The sequence below is a fragment of the Bos indicus x Bos taurus genome, chromosome 1 (genome assembly GCF_003369695.1).
Source record: "Bos indicus x Bos taurus breed Angus x Brahman F1 hybrid chromosome 1, Bos_hybrid_MaternalHap_v2.0, whole genome shotgun sequence".
NCBI classification, from domain to species: Eukaryota; Metazoa; Chordata; class Mammalia; order Artiodactyla; family Bovidae; genus Bos; species Bos indicus x Bos taurus.
Window position 1 is genome coordinate 2,727,647 of NC_040076.1, and position 21,581 is coordinate 2,749,227.

Sequence of the window (21,581 nt, forward strand, 5' to 3'; positions counted from 1 at the left end):
ATCTTAAGGGATTTGATTTAGGTCATACCTGAATGGTCTAGTGGTTTTCCCTACTTTCTTCAATTTAAGTCTGAATTTGGTAATAAGGAGTTCATGATCTGAGCCACTGTCAGCTCCCAGTCTTGTTTTTGCTGACTGTATAGAGCTTCTCCATCTTTGGCTGCAAAGAATATAATCAATCTGATTTCGGTGTCGACCATCTGGTGATGTCCATGTGTAGAGTCTTCTCTTGTGTTGTTGTAAGAGGGTGTTTGCTATGACCAGTGCATTCTCTTAGCAAAACTCTATTAGCCTTTGCCCTGCTTCATTCTGTACTCCAGGGCCAAATGTGCTTGTTACTCCAGGTGTTTCTTGACTTCCTACTTTTGCGTTCCAGTCCCCTATAATGAAAAGGACATCTTTTTTGGGTGTTAGTTCTAAAAGGTCTTGTAGGTCTTCATAGGACCGTTCAACCTCAGCTTCTTCAGCATTACTGGTTAGGGCATAGACTTGGATTACCTTGATATTGAATGGTTTGCCTTGGAAATGAGCAGAGATCATTCTGTCGTTTTTGAGATTGCATCCAAGTACTGCATTTTGGACTCTTCTGTTGACCATGATGGCCACTCCATTTCTTCTAAGGGATTCCTGCCCTCAGTAGTAGATATAATGGTCATCTGAGTTAAATTCACCCATTCCGGTCCATTTTAGTTCGCTGATTCCTAGAATGTCGACATTCACTCTTGCCATCTCCTGTTTGACCACTTCCAATTTGCCTTGATTTGTGGACCTAACATTCCAGGTTCCTATGCAATATTGCTCTTTATAGCATCAGACCTTGCTTCTATCACCAGTCACATCCACAACTGGATATTGTTTTTGCTTTGGCTCCATCCCTTCATTCTTTCTGGAGTTATTTCTCCACTGATCTCTAGTAGCATATTGGGCACCTACCGACCTGGGGAGTTCATCTTTCAGTATCCTATCATTTTGCCTTTTCATACTGTTCATGGGGTTCTCAAGGCAAGAATACTGAAGTGGTTTGCCATTCCCTTCTCCAGTGGACCACATTCTGTCAAACCTCTCCACCATGACCTGTCCATCTTGGGTGGCCCCACAGGGCATAGCTTAGTTTCATTGAGTTAGACAAGACTGTGGTCCTAATGTGATTAGATTGTCTAGTTTCCTGTGATTATGGTTTCAGTGTGTCTGCCCTCTGATGCCCTCTCACAACACCTACCGTCTTACTTGGGTTTCTCTTACCTTGGACGCGGGGTATCTCTGCACAGCTGCTCCAGCAAAGTGCAGCTGCTGCTCCTTACCTTGGATGAGGTCACCCCTCCTGACCTTGAATGTAGAGTAGCTCCTCTCGGCCCTCCTCCGCCCTCGCAGCCATCCCTCCTTGGACGTGGAGTTGCTCCTCTCGGCCGCCGCTCCTGACCTCGGACGTGGGGTAGCTCTCTCGGGTGCCGCCCCTGACCTCAGAAGATGATGCTGTGAAAGTGCTGCGCACAATATGTCAACAAATTTGGAAAACTCAGCAGTGGCCACAGGACTGGAAAAGGTCAGTTTTCATTCCAATTCCAAAGAAAGGCAATGCCAAAGAATGCTTAAACTACTGCACAATTGCACTCATCTCACATGCTAGTAAACTAATGCTCAAAATTCTCCAAGCCAGGCTTCAGCAATACGTGAACCATGAACTTCCAGATGTTCAAGCTGGTTTTAGAAAAGGCAGAGGAACCAGAGATCAAATTGCCAACATCCGCTGGATCATCGAAAAAGCAGGACAGTTCCAGAAAAACATCTATTTCTGCTTTATTGACTATGCCAAAGCCTTTGACTGTGTGGATCATAATAAACTGTGGAAAATTCTGAAAAAAATGGGAATACCAGACCACCTGATCTGCCTCTTGAGAAACCTATATGCAGGTAAGGAAGCAACAGTTAGAACTGGACATGGAACAACAGACTGGTTCCAAATAGGAAAAGGAGTATGTCAAGGCTGTATATTGTCACCCTGCTTATTTAACTTACATGCAGAGTACATCATGAGAAAAGCTGGGCTGGAAGAAGCACAAGCTGGAATTAAGATTGCCAGGAGAAATATCAATAACCTCAGATATGCAGATGACACCACCCTTATGGCAGAAAGTGAAGAACTAAAAAGCCTTTTGATGAAAGTGAAAGAGGAGAGTGAAAAAGTTGGCTTAAAGCTCAACATTCAGAAAGCTAAGATCATGGCATCAGGTCCCATCACTTCATGGGAAATAGATGGGGAAACAGTGGAAACAGTGTCAGACTTTATTTTTGTGGACTCCAAAATCACTGCAGATGGTGATTGCAGCCATGAAATTAAAAGACACTTACTCCTTGGAAGGAAAGTTATGACCAACTTAGATAGCATATTAAAAAGCAGAGACATTACTTTGCTGTCTAGTCAAGGCTATGGTTTTTCAGTGGTCATGTATGGATGTGAGAGTTGGACTATGAAGAAAGCTGAGCGCTGAAGAATTGATGCTTTTGAATTGTGATGTTGGAGAAGACTCTTGAGAGTCCCTTGGACTGCAAGGAGATCCAACCAGTCCATCCTAAAGGAGATCAGACCTGGGTTTTCATTGGAAGGACTGATGCTGAGGCTGAAACTCCAGTACTTTGGCCACCTCATGCAAAGGAAAAGACTCATTGGAAAAGACTCTGATGCTGAGAGGGATTGGGGGCAGGAGGAGAAGGGGATGACAGAGGATGAGATGGCTGGATGGCATCACCGACTCAACAGACATGAGTTTGGGTAAACTCCGGGAGTTGGTGATGGACAGGGAGGCCTGGCATGCTGCGATTCATGGGTCGCAAAAAGTTGGACATGACTGAGCAAATGAACTGAACTGAACTGAACCTATAACAAAGTCTGCTGCTGCTGCTGCTGCTGCTAAGTCACTTCAGTTGTGTCCGACTCTGTGTGACCCCATAGACGGCAGCCCATCAGGCTCCCCCGTCCCTGGGATTCTCCAGGCAAGAACACTGGAGTGGGTTGCCATTTCCTTCTCCAATGCATGAAAGTGGAAAGTGAAAGTGAAGTCGCTCAGTCGTGTCTGACTCTTAGCGACCCCATGGACTGCAGCCCACCAGGCTCCTCTGCCCATGCGATTTTCCAGGCAAGAGTACTGGAGTAGGGTGCCATTGCTTTCTCTGACAAAGTCTGCTATGTGCCTCCAAATTCTTTCCTTTTCTCCTAGCAAAAGAGCACTATTTTTTTTTTAATTGGATACACTGCTGCCAAGTAAAACACTACATCCCCTAGTATTTTCTACATCCAGGGGTAGCCAGATAATAAAGCTTTGGACAAAGAAATTAAAGTGAAGGGGTGGAGATATCACTGTCTCTTTAAAGGTGACTTCCTCCTCTTCTCTTTTCTGTCACCCAGAATGGAGAAGTAATGGCTGGAGCTCCAGCAGTCATATTGGACTATGAGATGACCTTAGAAAAGAAAGCCATGTGTGTTAAAGCAGTGAGATAGAAGGAGCCTGGGTCTGTAACATCATGGGCCACCATACCAGGCAGTAATGGATATTTGTGTTCTTCTGTATAGATTAAGTCACTATTTTCAGGACAAAGTTGCTTGTAGGTGAACCCAGTCTAATTGGTATAGCAACACAACCATAGTAACACAACCCGTGTCATCTTCCTTTCACAGCCTGATGGCCTCATTCCTGCAATGCTTAGCAATGTAAACAAGAGAAATCAAGAGTAGGAATTGATGAGGTTGCCTCCGGCTCTGGAAAACTGAGATCCACTGAGCCAGTGCTTTGTGCTGGAGTGTTGAAAGACAGAAGGGCACGCGCCTGACAAAGAAAAACAGAGGAACACTTCAAAGAGTCTTTCCCGAGTTCCATGCTCAAAAAAACCCCGAGCCAGATGCTGCAGCAAGGCATTGTCAGATAGACAAATGTGGGAATGGCTTATTGCTCCTGAATCAACGTCCACTCTGGCAACTTCTCTTTTTCCTCCACCGAGCGTTTTCTGCCAGAAATTTTTTTTTTTTTTTTTGGTTGTTGTATGTTTGTTTTGGCCATACTTCACAGCTCGCAGGATCCTAGTTCCTCAGCCAGGGTTTGAACCTGGGCCCCCTGAAATGGAAACGTGGAGTCCTAACCACTGGATTGCCAGGGAATTCCCTTGGCAGTTTTGAAACGGTAAGTCACCACCTCAAGCGGCATTTGGCCATTTAACTGAGAGAGAAGGGACAGTGAGACCTGATCACGGAGTGGGTGACTATAGAAGGCGGATGGGGAGTAAGTTTGGAATAGAAAGAAAAATCTTTTAACTCCAGAGCTGTGGTGATTGAGCAGCACCCCTGATCTACAGAGATTTCGGATTAGGCTTTTCTGGCTCTTGCTTGTGATGGTAGCAGGCAGGGGAGCCTGGGTGAAGACCATGGGCTCCATGTTCAAATCCTGACACCACCACTTGCTGGCTCCCAAATCCAAACAGGCTGCTTTACTTTTGTCTGCCTCGAGGTCCTCATCTTAAAATGGGAATGACAATACACCTAATTCCATAGGGCTGTCATGAAGATGAAAATAAACACTCCCTTTAAAAGCACTTAACATGGCACAGAGAAAGAGTTTCAGAATCTCAGTTATTTGTTCACAGTTTCAGGAGGTGCGATTTCAGGACAGTCAAACCCACCAGAACCAAATGATAATTGAGTTCTCCTGGACAGAGGGATGGACCTGGCATATCATAGCCTCAATCTCAGAACACAAGCTCCCCAGGAAAGATGTTTGTCAGATTTGGGTCCAGCTGGGGTCTCTCTTGTAGTGCCTGCTACAGGTCAAATGTTAATAGAAAATTGTCAGGGGAAAAAAAAAAAAAAACTAAGACCAAAACTACCCGTATGACCCAGTAATCCCAGGACTGGGCATATACCCTGAAGAAACCATAACTGAAAAAGACACAGGTACCACAATATTCATTGCAGCACTATTTACACTAGCTAGGACATGAAGGCAACCTAGATGTCCATCAACAGATGAAGGGATAAAGAAGTTATGGTACATATATATGACGGAATATTACTCAGCCATAAAACAGAACACATTTGAAACAGTTCTAATGGGAAAGTGAAGAAGAACTAAAGAGCCCCTTGATGAAAGTGAAAGAGGAGAGTGAAAAGGTTGGCTTAAAACTCAACATTCAGAAAACTAATATCATGGCATCTGGTCCCATCACTTCATGGCAAATAGATGGGGAAACAGTGGAAACAGTGAGAGACTTTATTTTGGGGGGCTCCAAAATCACTGCAGATGGTGATTGCAGCCATGAAATTAAAAGACACTTACTCCTTGGAAGAAAAGCTATGACCAACCTAGACAGCATATTAAAAAGCAGAGACATTACTTTGCCAACAAAGGTCATATAGTCAAGGCTATGGTTTTTCCAGTGGTCATGTATGGATGCGAGAGTTGGACTGTGAATAGAGCTGAGTGCCAAAGCTGATGCTTTTGAACTGTGATGTTGGAGAAGACTCTTGGGAGTCCCTTGGACTGCAAGGAGATCCAACCAGTCCATCCTAAAGGAAATCAGTCCTGGGTGTTCATTAGAAGGAATGAAGGATGCTGAAGCTGAAACTCCAATCCTCTGGCCACCTGATGTGAAGAACTGACTCCTTGGAAAAGACCCTGATGCTGGGAAAGATTGAAGGTGGGAGGAGAAGGGGACAACAGAGGATGAGATGGTTGGATGGCATCACCGACTCCATGGACATGAGTTTGAGTGAACTCCAGGAGTTGGTGGTAGACAGGGAGGCCTGGTGTGCTATGGTTCATGGGGTCGCAAAGAGTCGGACACAACTTGAACTGAATGGGGAGGATGAACCTAGAGCCTATTATACAGAGTGAAGTAAGTCAGAAAGAGAAAAACAAATATGGCACATCGATGCATATATGTGGACTCTAGAAAGATGGTACAGAGGCTCCTGTTTGCAGGGCAGCGGTGGAGACACAGATGTGGACAGACTGTGGCCACAGCGGGGGCAGCAGAGGGAGGGACGGTTCGGAAGGGTCTCATGGAAGTGTATAGATTACCATGTGTAAAGTAGACAGCCGGTGGGAATTTGCTGTATGACGCAGGGAGATCAAACCCAGGGCTCTGTGACAACCTAGAGGGCTGGGATGGGGTGGGGGGTGAGAGGGAGGCTCAAAGGGGAGGGGACATATGTATACGTGTGGCTGATTCATGTTGCTGTATGGCAGAAACCAACACAATATTGTAAGGTAATTATCCTCCAATTAAAAAAAAAAAAAAATAGCAGCTGTTGAATGAGGAACTTCACTAGAATGTAGAGTGTCCAGGGCCCCGTAATCTGCTTGGGGACCATCCTGGGTGGTCCCATCGTGTCCTTTGTTCCCATTTTTGATGGTCCCAAGGAGCCACAGAGTATGTAGCCGTCTCTCACGCTGACCCGACATCCTTCCATTAGGCTCTCGAGAGCCTGTGGAACAGTCACAGAATCCCTCGTACACTCAGCCTCCCCTTCAGTGTCTCCTTCTGTGTGAAAGTGAAGTTCTCAGTTGTGTCCGGCTCTTTGCGACTCCATGGACCGTAGCCCACCAGGCTCCTCCGCCCATGGAATTTTCCAGGCAAGAGTACCGGAGTGGGTTGCCATTTCCTTCTCCAGGGGATCTTCCCCACCCAGGGCTCGATCCCAGGTCTCCCGCACTGCAGGCCGACGCTTCACCATGTGAGCCACCAGGGAGGCTGTCTCCTTCCTTGCATCGCATCGAAAGCCTGAGTCAGAATACACAAAATCTGTAATGTGCAGAATAAAATATAAACAATAATATGTTCATCAGAGTAATCAAGATTAAAAGCTATAACTAGTATTTACAGAGTTCCTTAAAAAAAAACAATGTTGGCGATCACGCATGGATTAAAGGAGTATTTGTGGATTTTTTTCACATAAGCTCAAATAAAAAGAGAAAGAAAACAGAATAAAAGAGAAAGAAAGCCTGGCTCTCCCATGAGCATGCTCTCTGCGCGGCTGTGAAGTGGGGGCCAGTTTCTCCCCCATACCCCGATTTCCAGATGGCTATAGGTTGATGTTCCCCCAGGTCATTCTAGATCATAACCCTCCGTTCCCCCTCAGAGCCCTGCCTCTGACACCTCATCACCTCTCGGGGTCTTCAGATGGCTCTGTTAGCCCCCCTCAGCACCCCCACATCTGAGCAGCCACCCTCAGCACCCCCACATCTGAGCACCCCCTCACAGGCCTCAGGGCGCATGAAACCACCCTGGCAGGTCTCTCTCCCTGGGGCCCATTCGTTTGGCAAAACCCCCAACCGTCGTTAAAACCAACATTCCAGCAGCATGGCAGAGAGAACCCCAGAATCACGGTCATGGGGGGCGCCCCGGGTCCTTAGATTCTCCCCCTCCACAGCTGCATCACACCTCCTCTCTCAGCAGCTCCCTGCCCTCCGCCCTGACGTGTCTTACCCTCCAGTTTACAGAGAAAACAGACACCCCCCGCCCCCACTGCAGTGGACAGACCGTCCAGGCTCCCACGAGCCACCGTGGGCTTTGTTCCCCACCCAGGACACCACTCTGGCAGGAACCCCCACCTCCTCCACAGCCTCATACTCCCCACAGCATCACCCATCCCACTGATCTCTCACTATGGAATAGTCCCTATCTTCCAGGAGACTTCCCTGTAGCTCAAACGGTAAAGAATCTGCCTGCAAGGCAGGAGACCAGGGGTTCGATCTCTGGGTTGGGAAGTTCTTCTGGAGAAGGGAATGGCAATCCACCTCAGTATTCCTGCCCGGGGAATCCCATGGACCGAGGAGGCTGGCGGGCTACAGTCTATGGGGCCGACCTATCTTCAAGCCTCTCTTTCCACGTAATGAATTTGGCATCAGAAGTATCTCTTCTCTTTAGGGCTTCCCAAGTGGTCCTCATGGTAAAGAACCCGCCTGCCAATGCAAGAGACACAGGAGATGTGATGTTTGTATTTAAAAAATAGTATCACAGCGTATTAGTTAGGGTCACGTGACAAAAAGGCAACATTCCAGAGGCTGGGTACGATAGAAATATATTGCTCCCTGTGTAAGAGTTCTGCGGATGTTTCTGGTTAGTGGACAGTATTTCTCCAGTGGTGGTTCAGTGACTCAGCGATGGGTTCCTCCCATCTAGTGGGCTCTACTGGCTTTCCCAGGATCTTGAAGGGACTTCTGGCTGGTGGAGATGAAAAGAGAAAGTGGAGAACGCACAGTGTCTCCTCACTTTCCCTGGAGGTAGGCACCTCCCCTCCGCTCACATTCTGACAGCCAGAGGTAGACTCACAACTTCACGTGTCAATGAAATGTGTGTGCAGGAGGCCAGGTGGGGGTTGGAAGCCACCCTCCATGTGCCGATGGGCATTCTTGTTGTAGTCATCAGCTGAAGTTAGAGCTATGCTTATGCGGGACGTTTTGGTAAATATCTGTGTGTGTTAGTCATTCAGTTGTGTCTGACTCTTTGCAACCCCATGGACTGTAGCCCGCCAGGCTCCTCTGTCCATCGGATTCTCCAGGCAAGAATACTGGAGTGGGTTGCCATTTCCTTCTCCAGGGATCTTCCCGACTCAGGGATTGAACCTGGATCTCCTGCATTGCAGGCAGATTCTTTACTGTCTAAATCACAAGGGAATCCCTGGTAAATATATACCAGATTCTAAAGTATACATATCCTTTGACCTCATAATTCCACTTCTGGTGATTTTTTTCCTACAGATATATTCACAAATGTGTATAGATGTATGTTTTAAGGATGTACTTAGTATGTTTGTTTCTTGTGGCTGCTGTCACAGATGACCACAGTGAAAGTGAAGTGAAAGGTTGCTCACTCTTGTCAAACTCTTTGTGACCCCATGAACTGTAGTCCACCAGGCTCCTCTGTCCATGTGATTCTCCAGGCAAGAATACCAGAGGGGGGTAGTCACAGAATTGGTGGCTTAAACATCAAAAATTTATTATCTCACATTTTGGAAACCAGAAGTTCAAAATGTGTGTCCTGGAGCCCAAAATCAAGGTGTCAGCAGGTTTGTGCTTGCTGAGGGCTGTTGGAGAGAATCCTCCCTTGCATAGGGTCCCCCCTTGCAATCCGGTGGTGAGGAGTCCGTGCTTCCAGTGCAGGGGGTGTAGGTTCGATCCCTGGTCATGGAACTAGGAGACCACATGACAAATGGTGTCACCAAAAAGAGAAAATAAGATAGCATGACCATGTGTGCCAGTTTGCCTGAGACGGTCCCTACTAAAGAGAGTCCCTCCGTGCCTCTTATAAATTTTGGTGGCTGCCAGCATCCCGATTTCTCCCTCCATCTTCACATCACCATCGCTCTGTGTATGCCTCCTTCTCTTCTTCACAAAAAATCATATTCAAAAGTCCTCTGTTGGGAATTCCCTGGCAGTCCAGTGGTTAAGACCCTGCTCTCTCACTGCCAAGCGCCCAGGTTCCATCCCTGGTCTGGGAACTAAGATTCCACAAACCACGCTGCTCTGTCAACAAAATATTAAAAATTCTCCCTTGACCTCCCATCCTTCTCTAGCTGTTGCCTCCCTTCCCCACTTCCCTTTCTAACAAAGCCTGTTAAAAGCACTGCCCACACCTCCCGTTCCCTCCCATTTTCTCTTGAACCTACTCCAGGTGGGCTCTAGTGCACACAGCCTCCCGGAAGTGGCTGCTGTCAGACCACCATGCGGTTGGAAACAGTCTCGGCAGATATAACGAAATTCAGGACAAGATCATCCTGGTTTATGCAGGAGGGACCCACACCCAGTGACAAATGTCCTGATGAGAGACACACAGAAAAGGGGACACGGAGAGAAGGGAGGCCACGTGGAGATGAAGGCAGGGACTGGAGTGATGCGGCCACCAGCCAAGGACCACGAGGAGCCCCTGGAGACTGGAGGAGCAGCCAGGAGCCTCTCCTGGAGCCTCCAGAGGGCACAGCCCTCCCAACACCTGGGTGTCTGACTTCCAGGGTTCAGAGACTAAATTCTGTTGTTTTAAGCCGCTGAGTTTGTGGAACTTGTTACAACAGCTACAGGAAATGAATGCACACTCCAAAGGCAAAGTCCTTCCCAGGCGCCTGCAGGGCTGTTAGTAACCAGCCACTGCCCTCTCGCAGTCTGACTCCCCCACCCTGACCTCCTGCTCTTCTTCCCCAGGGCCTTTGCACTCACCCTGCCTCTCCCTGGAGCCCTCCTGCTCCCTCAGCTTCGTGGCTTGTTCACTTCCTTCTGGTTTGTTCTCACACGCTGCCTTATTAGAGGGGACTTCTCTGACCTTTCTTATAAATAGCACCCCGTGTTCTCTCCCTCCCTCGTTACTCTGTTTCATTTGTCCCCACAGCGTTTATCACAAGGTGTCCTGTGGTGGGTTACTTAGAACCTAAGTTCCAGGCGGGCAGGCTGTTTTCTGCTTTGTTCACTCCCTAGAACAGCACTCAGCACAGGGTAAACCCTCGAATTTTTTCAAAAATCCTTATCTGATCAAGGACTAACCTAAGAAATATATAAGGAGCTCTTAAAACTCAGCAATGAGAAAACAAGTTTATTTTGCCAACTAAAAGTAGGGAAAAATATCTGAACAGACACCTCACTAAAGAAGAGATGGCAAATTCAAGAAATATTTATTGAACGAATAAATGAAAGGAATTTCATAAACTAGGACATTTGCTTATTTCTCAAGAGATTGTCTGGTCCTTTTTAAAAAAAGTAGCCTTTGTGCATTTGTGTGTGTGTGGGGGGGGTGGTTTGTAAGCCTCTCAGTTGTTCTATTTGTGACCCCATGGACTGTAGCCCACCGGGCTCCTCTGCCCATGGGATTCTTGAGGCAAGAATACTGGAGTGGGTTGCCATTCCCTTCTCCAGGAGATCTTCCTGACCCAAGGATCGAACCCAGGTCTCCTGCACAGCAGTCAGCTTCTTTACCATCCAAGCCACCTGGGAAGCCCAAAGTAGTCTTTATTTACCTGTATTTTTTCCTTTTTAAGTAGATTTTATTTTTTAGAACCATATAGATCCACAACAAAATGGAATGGAAAATATAGAGAGGCCCCGTAACTCCCTGTTCCCCCACCTGCCATGCAGGCCTTTCCCAGAACTGAGACCCCACACCAGAGTGGCACGTTTGTTACAGCAGCCACACTGACATGTTACTACTACCAAAGTCCACAGTTTACATCAAGGTTCACTCTTTGTGTTGTATAGTCTATAGGGTTTGGGCAAATGTATAACAATGTATATCTATTAAGGTGGGGGTGGGGGTTACCTGCCAGGGCCAGAATATCTGGAGAATCCTCAGGTAACAAGGGCTCCATTTCCCAGGCACTCTGACATCAGGGCCCTCTGCAATCACTTAGCACTCCCAACCTCATTTAGCTCCTGTCACCACACTCTGTAGTTGTACGACTGCGATCTCCACTTTCCAGAGGAGGCACAGAGGGGTCAATCAAGCCACCCAGGGTCACACAGCAACTGAGTGGCCGAGATGGGATTTGACCCCAGGTCAGCAGAAACCAGCACCCACCCTGCAGAGTTTGTCACCAGCTGGCTGCTATTCAAGCTTACGCACGCAGACCTGCAAAGTGGAAACAACACCTAACACCCTGGCCACTTGGCAACATGATGTTAAGGACTGAGGGAGCTAAGACACACACGCACGCACACAGCCTCACAGACACACATGCACGCAGACTCACAGACACGCACGCACGCAGACTCACAGACACACACGCATGCAGACTCGCAGACTCTCAGACAAGGCACGCACACAGACTCACAGACACGCATGCACGCAGACTCACAGACACGCACGCAGACTCACAGACACGCACGCACGCAGACTCACAGACACACACGCACACAGACTCACAGACACACATGCACACAGCCTCACAGACATGCATGCACACAGACACACAGACACGCACGCACACAGCCTCACAGACTCACAGACAGGCACGCACGCAGACTCACAGACACGCATGCACGCAGACTCACAGACGCGCACGCACGCAGATTCACAGACGCGCATGCACACAGACTCACAGACGCGCATGCACACAGACTCACAGGCACGCACGCACATGCATGCATGCATACATATAGATACACACACACACCGTTCTCTTTGTCCTTCAACAGCTAATGATTCTGACAGGAGGAACAACTGAGCCAGTGAAGATCCGAGAGGTTGAAAGCCCAGTTTTTGCAGCTCTAGGGCCGGGTAGCCTTTGTGTGTGTGTTGGGGGGGGCGGTGTCAGGGACCCAGTGCTCTGTCCCTGAGTTGATGGGGCTGGAATTTGAAGGCGCTGATGGATCCTCCTGGCCCCACCTACACACCTTGCGTAAGATCCAGACACACTTTCATGATGGAATCAAGATAAATGGCTGAAGCTGAAATAAATGATGCTTGTTTGTGAAAGGACTTTAAACAGACCTCCTGAGCAGGAAGAGTCACAAGAGGATGAGAAGGCAGCGGCACCCGAGTGAGGTCACTAGACTGTACCCTCCCAGAAGCCAAGTTGGTCAGCCAGCCAGGGCAGCCTCACAGGTCCCCAAACCCCACCTCCCTAAGCACCGCATTCTCCTTCCTCACTTTCTGGGGTCACGTTCCTGGGAGCATGGAATATGTCAACCTGACATGTCATGGTTCAGCCATCCAAGCTTAGAAAGGGCCATTATTTTTAGACTGAAAAGGTGTATTTTATATTCACACACTTGACTTTCAAGACCCTGAATGAATTTTGCTGAAATAAATATTCTCCTTTGGGTCCAGTCCAAGTATGTGAAGTTTATAGCCCCAATGGCCTTTTCTTTTTCTTTCTTGCTTTGAAAAGGAATATTAAAAGTAGCTGAAAAGAGGGATTTAGAAATGAAAGGCAATTTTCAACATGTCTTATAAAATGAAAAGGAGCAAACGCTATAATATTTCTTCAGGACATGGACTGAAGTAAAACGAGATTTAGAACCCAGTGGTCGTTCCTTGCGATGTGAAATGTCTATCTTTTCAGGACTCAGGATTCGGCACGGCCTGGTCAGAAGGAAGGTGGAAATTAGGGGGACCACCGATGTGTGTCCACCCATGGGGGATTGGCCAGGACAGTAATCCTGGTTTTAGCACTGAGACTCCTGAATTGCAGAAAATCCCTTGGTCTCCAGCAAAGCAGGATGAGGGGTCACCCTCGTTGAAATCACTATGAAAGGAGCTCACAAAACCCCACTGACGGGAGTATCTCACCAGCCCTGTAGGCAGGGTCAGTGTGGGCTTTCAGACAGGCTTATAGGAGGGTGTGGGATTTTTGGAGGCGTGGAGTGGAGCTGTCTTCACCTGCTCAGCTCCCTGCCCTCAGCCTGTCCCTGAGGACCGACCCTGGTCATCAGCCAAGGCCATCTACAGCCCGCCACCCTCCCCATCCCCAGGGCTGTCCGCGTTGTCTAAGAAGATAGATTCCAAATCCCCACCTGAAAGCCACTGAGTTCTCAGGGAGGGGGGCACCCAGGGATCTGCATTCTTATCTCAAGCTCCCCTGGGTTGCTTTCTCTTTTTTCAGCTGTGCCACGGGGCAAGTGGGATCTCAGTTCCCTGACCAGGGATCAAACTCAGGCCTCGGCAGTGAGGGCAGAGTCTTAACCGCTGGACCGCCAGGGAATTCCCTCCCTTGGGTTTCTGACGGGCAGGCAGCTAGAGGCCCGGCCTGGCCTCTGCCTGGGCTTCCCTAGCCCCGTCATCTACCTGCCTGTATCCTGCAGCCCAGATTCCCCCGCATTTGGGTTTTTTGTTTGCCTCTACACAGAATCCTTCTTCTGTGCCCCAACCCACCTGCTCTGGGCTCTCTTCCAGCCTCTCCATCCTGTCCTCTGCCCCAGCGTCTTGTCAACCATCCTGACTTCCTACAGGGCTGGGACCCTAACAGCAGATCACATACTTTCAGGCTGTTTGGGGGGCCATAGGTGGCACACAGCATGGACTCAGGAGCCCGGTGGTCCACACTTAAGTATGTGAGGGCCCTCCCGGGGAGGGACCGAGGGGAGGTGGGACGAGACAGGTGGGTCAGGACCCAGCCAGCCCCTCCACCCCACACCGCCACATCGGCACCAGACCCTGAAGTCTGGGGATTCCAAGTTTAAACCTGGTCTTCAGGGTTGTTATAAAGGTATGTTTGTCAAGGTAGGCAAGAGCATGTCTTTTACATAATTTTTTATTTTGGGCCTGATGTCTATAAGATTTTAACACTTGGCTGTGTGGTATGTAACACTCATTTCTTCTCTCCAAACCTACAAACGTGACAGGCAGACCTATAGTTCTTTGGTCTTTTTTTTTTCTGGCCTTGCAACGAGCTTGCAGGATCTTAGTTCTCCAAGCAAGGATCCAACTCAGACCCCCAGCAATGGAAGCATGGAGTCCTAACCACTGGATCACCAGGGAATCCCCAGACCTGTAGATGTCTATGCATACACAGAAGAAAAATAGAGTTTTATGTGGAATCCTTTTCTTCTACGTAATGATATAATCTACACATTATTCTCCAATTTGCCCTTTTCACTGAATAACATGACTTCAATAATTTTTCATGTTGGTGCATACAGATCTACCTCATTGAAAAAACAACCAATCAATCCTAAAGGAAGTAAACTGAATATTCATTGGAAGGACCGATGCTGAAGCTGAAGCTCATACTTTGGCCACTTGATGCGAAGAGCTAACTCATTGGAAGAGACCCTGATGCTGGGAAAGATTGAAGGTGAAAGGAGAAGAGGGTGGCAGAGGATCAGATGGTTGGATGGCACCACCAACTCAATGGACATAAGTTTGAGCAAACTCCAGGAGAAGGTGAAGGACAGGGAAGCCTGGTGTGTTGCAGTCCATGGGGTCCAAAGAGTCGAACACAACTGAGTGACTCAACAACAACGACGATGTGCCTGTATTCCAATTTTTTAGGACAGCTGAAATTCTTCCCAAGACGTCTTCCTTAAGAAAAGAAGTTTTCCATGTGCCTGAGCTAAGTGATGTAGGCGAGTCTGATTGAACAGAAACCTTGGTGGCAGCCAGCATGGCCAGCCCGTGGATACGCCCCTCTGCTGACAGCACACGCCTCACCCTCCCAGGGTCCGGAGACTTTACAATCAGAGGTCACGTTCTAAGGAAGGAAGTTCAGGCTCTCAGAACTGGGAGGCAACTCACTGGGTTTGCAAATTCTTCATCGATTCGTAACATATTCTCTTGCTGTTTCTTTGTCAGTGGGTCAGGAACATTCTGCTTTCTTCTCCTTAAGGGAGTTCATGTCGTGATCGACACTTGCCTCTAATTGCTGCTCCCTCCCTTCCTTGGAAACTAATCGAGCATTTTCCAGGTCAGGTTGCTGTTTAGTCATCTGAACACGAGTCCCCTTCCTCTTGCCGTAATCTTTCCCAGGCTGGATTTTGTCTTTGAAACAATAGGAAATGACAAGGTCTATTTTTCTTTTCTTGAAAGAACTCGATCCACGGAGTCATGAGTTGGAACAGAGAAAGTCCGGGGAATTAATATGCACCCCCGATCGGAAGTGACCAGCTTTCCTGTCTTTGTTCTGCCGAGTCCTGGAGTCTGAGCTCATGATACCCCAGGCAGTGTGCTTACAAGCAGGAAGGCTGCATTTTCACCTCCAGATAAATCCCCATCTGGGTTTTCTGTTGGACCCATTGGAAAGAAATGCAATTAGGCCCTGAGCAGTCTTCAAGCAAAGACTGGAAACCTTCCAAAGAAAGGCTGTGCCAGATATCCTTCGGTCCTCGACATACATTTGCATCATTAGAGAAGTTCACTGTGTCTTAAAGCACCCTCGAGAGTCAGGCCCTGGAAGAGCTTTCTATTAAAAGCTATTTAATTTCTCCAACAGAAAATTCAGTTGTAATTTGGTAATATCTAAGCCACTGAGACTAACTGGGGGCTTCCCTGGTGGCTCAGTGGTAAAGAATCCACCTGTCAATGCGAGAGACGCGGATTCGATCCCTGATCGGGGAAGATCCTACATGCTGGACAGCCGTTAAGCCCAAGTGCCACAACTATCGAGCCTGAGCCCATGAGTCATAGAGCTTATCCTCCAGAATAAGAGAAGCCACCCCAACAGGAAGCCCACGCACCACAACTGGAGGATCGCTCCCACTCGCCGCAACTAGAGAAAAGTCCTTGAAGCAAAGAAGACCCAGCACGGCCAGTAAATAAATAATAAAAGAAAGAAAGAAAGAAAATTATATTTAAAAAAGGCTAGCTGGATAGTGATCGGCAACCTTAAAATGAGGAGAAATTACTATTCCAAGAGCTCGAGGCCTACGTGGTTGGAGGCCAGGCCCAGCTGATTACTGGCTGTGAGTGGGTTGAAAGCCTGATCTCAGGGCTTCCCTGATGGTTCAGTGGTAAAGAATCCTCCTGCCGGCGCAGGAGACACGGGTTCGATTCCTGGGTTGGGAAGATCCCCCTGGGGAAGGAAATGGCAACCCACTCCAGTATTCTTGCCTGGGAAATCCCATGGACAGAGGAGCCTGGCGAGCTACAGTCCATGGGGTCAGACATGACTTAGTGACTAAATAACGAACCTGCTCTCAACACTGACGTTTGCTTCTGAGGGATGGAAGGATGCTGGCACAAGTGGGTGATGCCGTCTCTACAGCCAATCCTGTTGTCTGGAGTCCAGCGCCTGAGGTTCTGTACCCTGTTAGCCTGAGGCCTCACTGCTCCCCATTCCCAAACATGTGCCTCCTGTTCCCACCTCCTGGCCCACTGCTGCGGCTTCCCCCGCCCCCCGCTCATGTTCCCGTACGACCACCTTTGACAACTCTGCTCATTCCTGAGGGCCCCGTTGAGCACCACCTCCCATCAGCCTCTCCAGCCCATCAGGTAGAACCATCTTTCTGGGTTCCCAGGGCCATCTTTCTGAGCATGTAACACCATTCCTACACTCTGGGTTGTGAAGCTGAAATCCCCAAAGGATAAAGAGAAGGCCTGTGCAGACTCTGCTCCCAGATTCGGCCGAGAGATGGAAGATCCTGAAAGTGAACAGGAAGAGGAAGGCGGGAGGGGTGGGCCTGGTGGGTCAGCTGCTGTTGCCTGGCGGGGTAGGGGGACAGGGCCTCGAGGTGAGGAAGGCTTGGCCTGAGGTCTCTCTCTGGACCCTTCCTGGGGGTGGAGGGGTGCTGCTAGCCGTTGGGTCAGGAAGAATGCGGGGGCTGGCTCATCTCAGAAGCTCTGTGCTTCTCAGGAGGCAAAAGAAGGGGAATGTACAGCAGCTGCTGCTGCAGGACAGGTGGCCGGGGCAAAAGGCCCCCATGGGCTGTTCCCCCCTCTCTGGGGCAGGAAAGGCAGACCCGACGGCTGGGGCTGCGGTTCTGCAGGGATCGGGACGCACAAAGACTGGATGGCACCAAGGGCCGCCATAGGACAGAGCCCACAGGGCTTGGGGACTAGGGGCACGTCAGGGTGTCCCCAGAAAGGTGAGCCCAGTGGGAGTAGGTGCGACTTTGTCCCACGTTTCTGTGCCCAGATTTATTTTTATTTATTTATTGAGTCAGCAAATATTATATATATATATTTTTTAAACTTTTAATTTTGTATTGGGATATAGCTGATGAACAATGTCATGATAGTTTCAGGGGAACAGCGAAGAGACTCAGCCACGCGTACACATTCTGCACCTGTGATGTTGATCCGATGACACCCTCGGTTGGTAATGAAATACCCGCTCCATTTCATTGCAGTGAGCTGGGCCTGGCTCTCCCTGTCTGACCGAACACTCTGGCTCAGCATCGCCCAGCAGAGCTCCCTGCACCATCCAAGACAGGAGCCACTGGTCACGTGGCCACTGAGTCACTAGTGTGACTGAGGAACTGACTTTTAAATGCTATTAACTGCTTTCGGTTTAAGATTAGCTAGGCACATGTGGCTGCTGGCTCTGTGTTGGACGATCAGCATTGTGTTTAGACACCGGCTCATTCATTCTCAAGGGAGCCTAGCGCTGCCCCCGCAGGGAGGTGCCTGTTGACTTGAAATTCCTACAAAGAATGTGATGGCCTTGGATGATTATTAGCTGGCTTCCTGCATTTTCCCTTATCTGGCTGATATTATCGTGCCTCTTTCTTGCCTTATTTCCAGCTATAGACCAGTATGGCTTCCAGTCGACAGGGCATTTAGCTGGAGTGTTTATTTAGGATTTAATCTCTGAGGCTATGGGCCAGTCATGGGATGGAGTTTGGCCAACTCTGCACTGGTGGTCAGGCTTACAATGGGCTTCTTAAAACCAAGCTGACCACAGTTCCGGGTTTATGACTATCCTGCCAACACTGGGCCCGGCTTTTCAGGTCCAACTTCACAATGGAGTTGGCTGAAGAATCCAAAGAAGGTCAGGCCTTGACACTTTCCTGGGAGCTCTGCGGATAGTCATTCCTCCTCCAAACTCCTCTCTGTGGCAGGGCTGGAGGCTGCCTTGTCCTCTTCAGCAGCTTGTTCTCATTTTGCCCTTGAGTTCTGTCCAATCCTCTGAGGACAGTGTAACTGATGACGTTTTGGCCATGCTGGATGCTGAAACTCAGGAGGAAGAAATAATTGATGAAATTGATGAGTTTGATGGAATTGATGAAAAGAAAAGCTTTCATTTATGGTGGTTTTTCTTTTTTAAATGCAGGGTTTTTTTTTTAATTATTTCCTTTTGGCTGTGCTGAGGCTTCATTGGTTCACGGGCTTTTCTCCAGTTGCAGCGAGTGAGGGCTACTCTCCAGCTACAGCTCACGGGCTTCTCATTGAAATGGCTTCGCTTATTGCAGAGCATGGGCTCTAGGTGTTCGAGCTTCAGCAGCTGCATTTTGAGGGCTCAACAGCTATGGCACACCGACTTAAGCTTCTGAGCATGTGAAATTTTCCCAGACCAGGGATCAAACCCATGTCCCCTGTGTTGGCAAGTGGACTCCTATTCACTGTACCACCAGGGAAGTCCAGTTTCCCAAGATTTCTGAACGAGTGGCTTATTGAAGCAGTGCTCTTAGGAGAAATACTTCCAAGAAAATTGCTGTGGTCTGAGTGTTTGTGCCCCTCCAAATTCACGTTCACATCCTAAGCCCCAGAGGTAAGGCCTCCGGGAGATTTTGTTTTTGTTTTGTTTTTGCCACACCACATGGCAAGTGGGATTTTAGTTCCCTGACAAAGAATCGAACCCACGCCCTCTGCATTGGAAGCTTGGAATCTCAACCACTAGACCACCAGGGAAATCCCTCTAGAGCTTTCTAGATCAAAAACGTGGAGCCCTCATGAATGAGATTAGTGCCCTTATAGTAGAAACCCTACAAAGTTCCCTGTGTCCCTTCCATCGTGTGAGAACACAGCGGGAAGTCTGCAACCCAGAAGAGGGCCCTCCCCATACCATGCTGACACCTTGAGCTTGGACTTCCAGCCCCCAGACTGTGAGGAGGAAATTTCTAAATTTTATAGGCTACCTAGTCTGTGGGATTTTGTTACAGCAGCCCAAGCAGGCTAAGACAGAAATGTGCTCACTCAGTCATGTCACTTTGCAACTCAATGGACTGTAGCCTGCCAGGCTCCTTTGTCCATGGGATTCTTTAGGCAAGAATACTGCAGTGGGTTGCCATTTCCTCCTCCAGGGGATCTTCCCAACCCAGGGACTGAACCAGGGTCTCCTGCATCGCAGGCAGATTCTTTACCATCTGAGCCACTGGGGAAGCCCTAAGACAGAATTCAGTTCAGTTCAGTTCAGTCGCTCAGTTGTGTCCGACTCTTTACAACCCCATGAATCACAGCACGCCAGGCCTCCCTGTCCATCACCAACTCTGGGAGTTCACTCAGACTCACGTCCATCAAGTCAGTGATGCCATCCAGCCATCTCATCCTCTGTCGTCCCCTTCTCCTCCTGCCCGCAATCTCTCCCAGCATCAGAGTCTTTTCCAATGAGTCAACTCTTCGCATGAGGTGGCCAAAGTACTGGAGTTTCAGCTTCAGCATCATTCCTTCCAAAGAAATCCCAGGGCTGATCTCCTTCAGAATGGACTGGTTGGATCTCCTTGTAGTCCAAGGGACTCTCAAGAGTCTTCTCCAACACCACAGTTCAAAAGCATCAATTCTTCAGCGCTCAGCTTTCTTCACAGTCCAACTCTCACATCCACACATGACCACTGGAAAAAACATAGCCTTGACTAGACGAACCTTTGACAGAATTGGTGAGGGGCAATTCTCTGCACAAGAGGACAGCTCTGGGCCACTCACAGCCGCCCTTGCAGCAGCTGGGGTGGTACCAGGCCTGGTGCAGGGTTCTGGGTGGGCACAGCATCATGCCTGGCCCATTTGTGGGGTTGGCAGTGGGACCACTCACAGGGCCTCTGGGGAATTGCTTGGTCCCTGGCTGTGTGTGGGCTTCCCTGGTGGCTCAAAGGGTAAAGCATCTGCCTGCAATATGGGAGACCTGGGTTCAATCCCCGGGTTGGGAAGATCCCCTAGAGAAAGAAATGGCAATCCACTCCAGTACTCTTGCCTGGAAAACGCCATGGACGGAGGAGACTGGTAGGCTACAGTCCCTGGGATCGCAAAGAGTTACACACAACTGAGCAACATCACTTCTTCTGGCTGTGCACTCCTCCGTGAAGCAGCAAGTGCCCCAACATTGACAGAGCAAGACGGGCCCAGCTAACAAGCTCTGTGAACCCAGAAGGACTGAATTTTACAGCAGGAGGCTCACATTTTCAAAGTCAGTGTTTTGCAGCAAGTAACTGAGGCAGTGATATGGGCAAACTTCCCACCGAGCTGGCCTCTTTTCACAGGACTTCTGGGACCCCACCGCCTGGAGACCGTGGGGCGGCAGTGGCCCCGACTTGCACAAAGCTTAGAAGCAGTAGTCTATGAGTGCCCTGCACTCTCTGGGCGGAATTCCACCTGGGAGCTTCCACCAGCCACCACACTCCATTGGCAACCCCTGATTCAAAGTTGCGTTGGTCTGGGCTTGGTGCCCATCCAAACATTCTCAGCAGGACTCCTCAGCCTCCTTCCTTGAGAAGACCGTGGCATTCTTCTCGTGGGCTCGGAAAATGCAAACGAACAACTTACTGCATTTGTGCAAGCCAAAGACTGCTCTTCGCCTTGGCTGGCCTGTTTCCCAGCTGCCTCTCTGGGGGTCCTGGGAGGACGTGCATGCGCGTGGAGGTTGGGGGGAGACACAGGTAAGAGAAGAACCATTGTGGCATTCAACAAGAGCTTTGAGACTGAGGTCAGTGTGGGCGCAGCTCTTTCTCTGGCTGAAAAAGTAAAAACCTTCAGCTGGCATGTTCTCTTTAGGCTCACAGAGCCATCAGATGAAGGTAGTTATGTTCACGGAGCCAGAGAAGATGCTGCTTGGGAATTAGGACTAGAGACCGTGGTGGGAGGCTGTTCTGGGAGCCGAGACAGCACTGAAGTGCCTCTTGCTGAGCTCAGGAAATAAAAGGACAAGGGTTCTCTTTGATTAGAACAAAATTCTCATGAAGAATTTAAACAATGGAGCCATATGTTCATTCTCTGCTATGACCTGGAAGAGATTTATCTCTAATGAC

The 21,581-nt window shown here is 49.0% G+C and overlaps 1 protein-coding gene across 1 annotated transcript in view; it reads right to left on the minus strand.

Annotated features, from left to right (window-relative positions):
• Nucleotides 1-6,240: 6,240 nt before the first annotated feature.
• EVA1C (eva-1 homolog C) overlaps nt 6,241-21,581 on the minus strand; it is a 121,791-nt gene continuing 106,450 nt past the window's right edge. Inside the window, exon 8 of the mRNA XM_027538056.1 lies at nt 6,241-6,768. Within this exon, the coding sequence (XP_027393857.1) occupies nt 6,548-6,768 (221 nt within the window). The 3' untranslated portion in view covers nt 6,241-6,547. The remainder of the gene's footprint in view (nt 6,769-21,581) is intronic.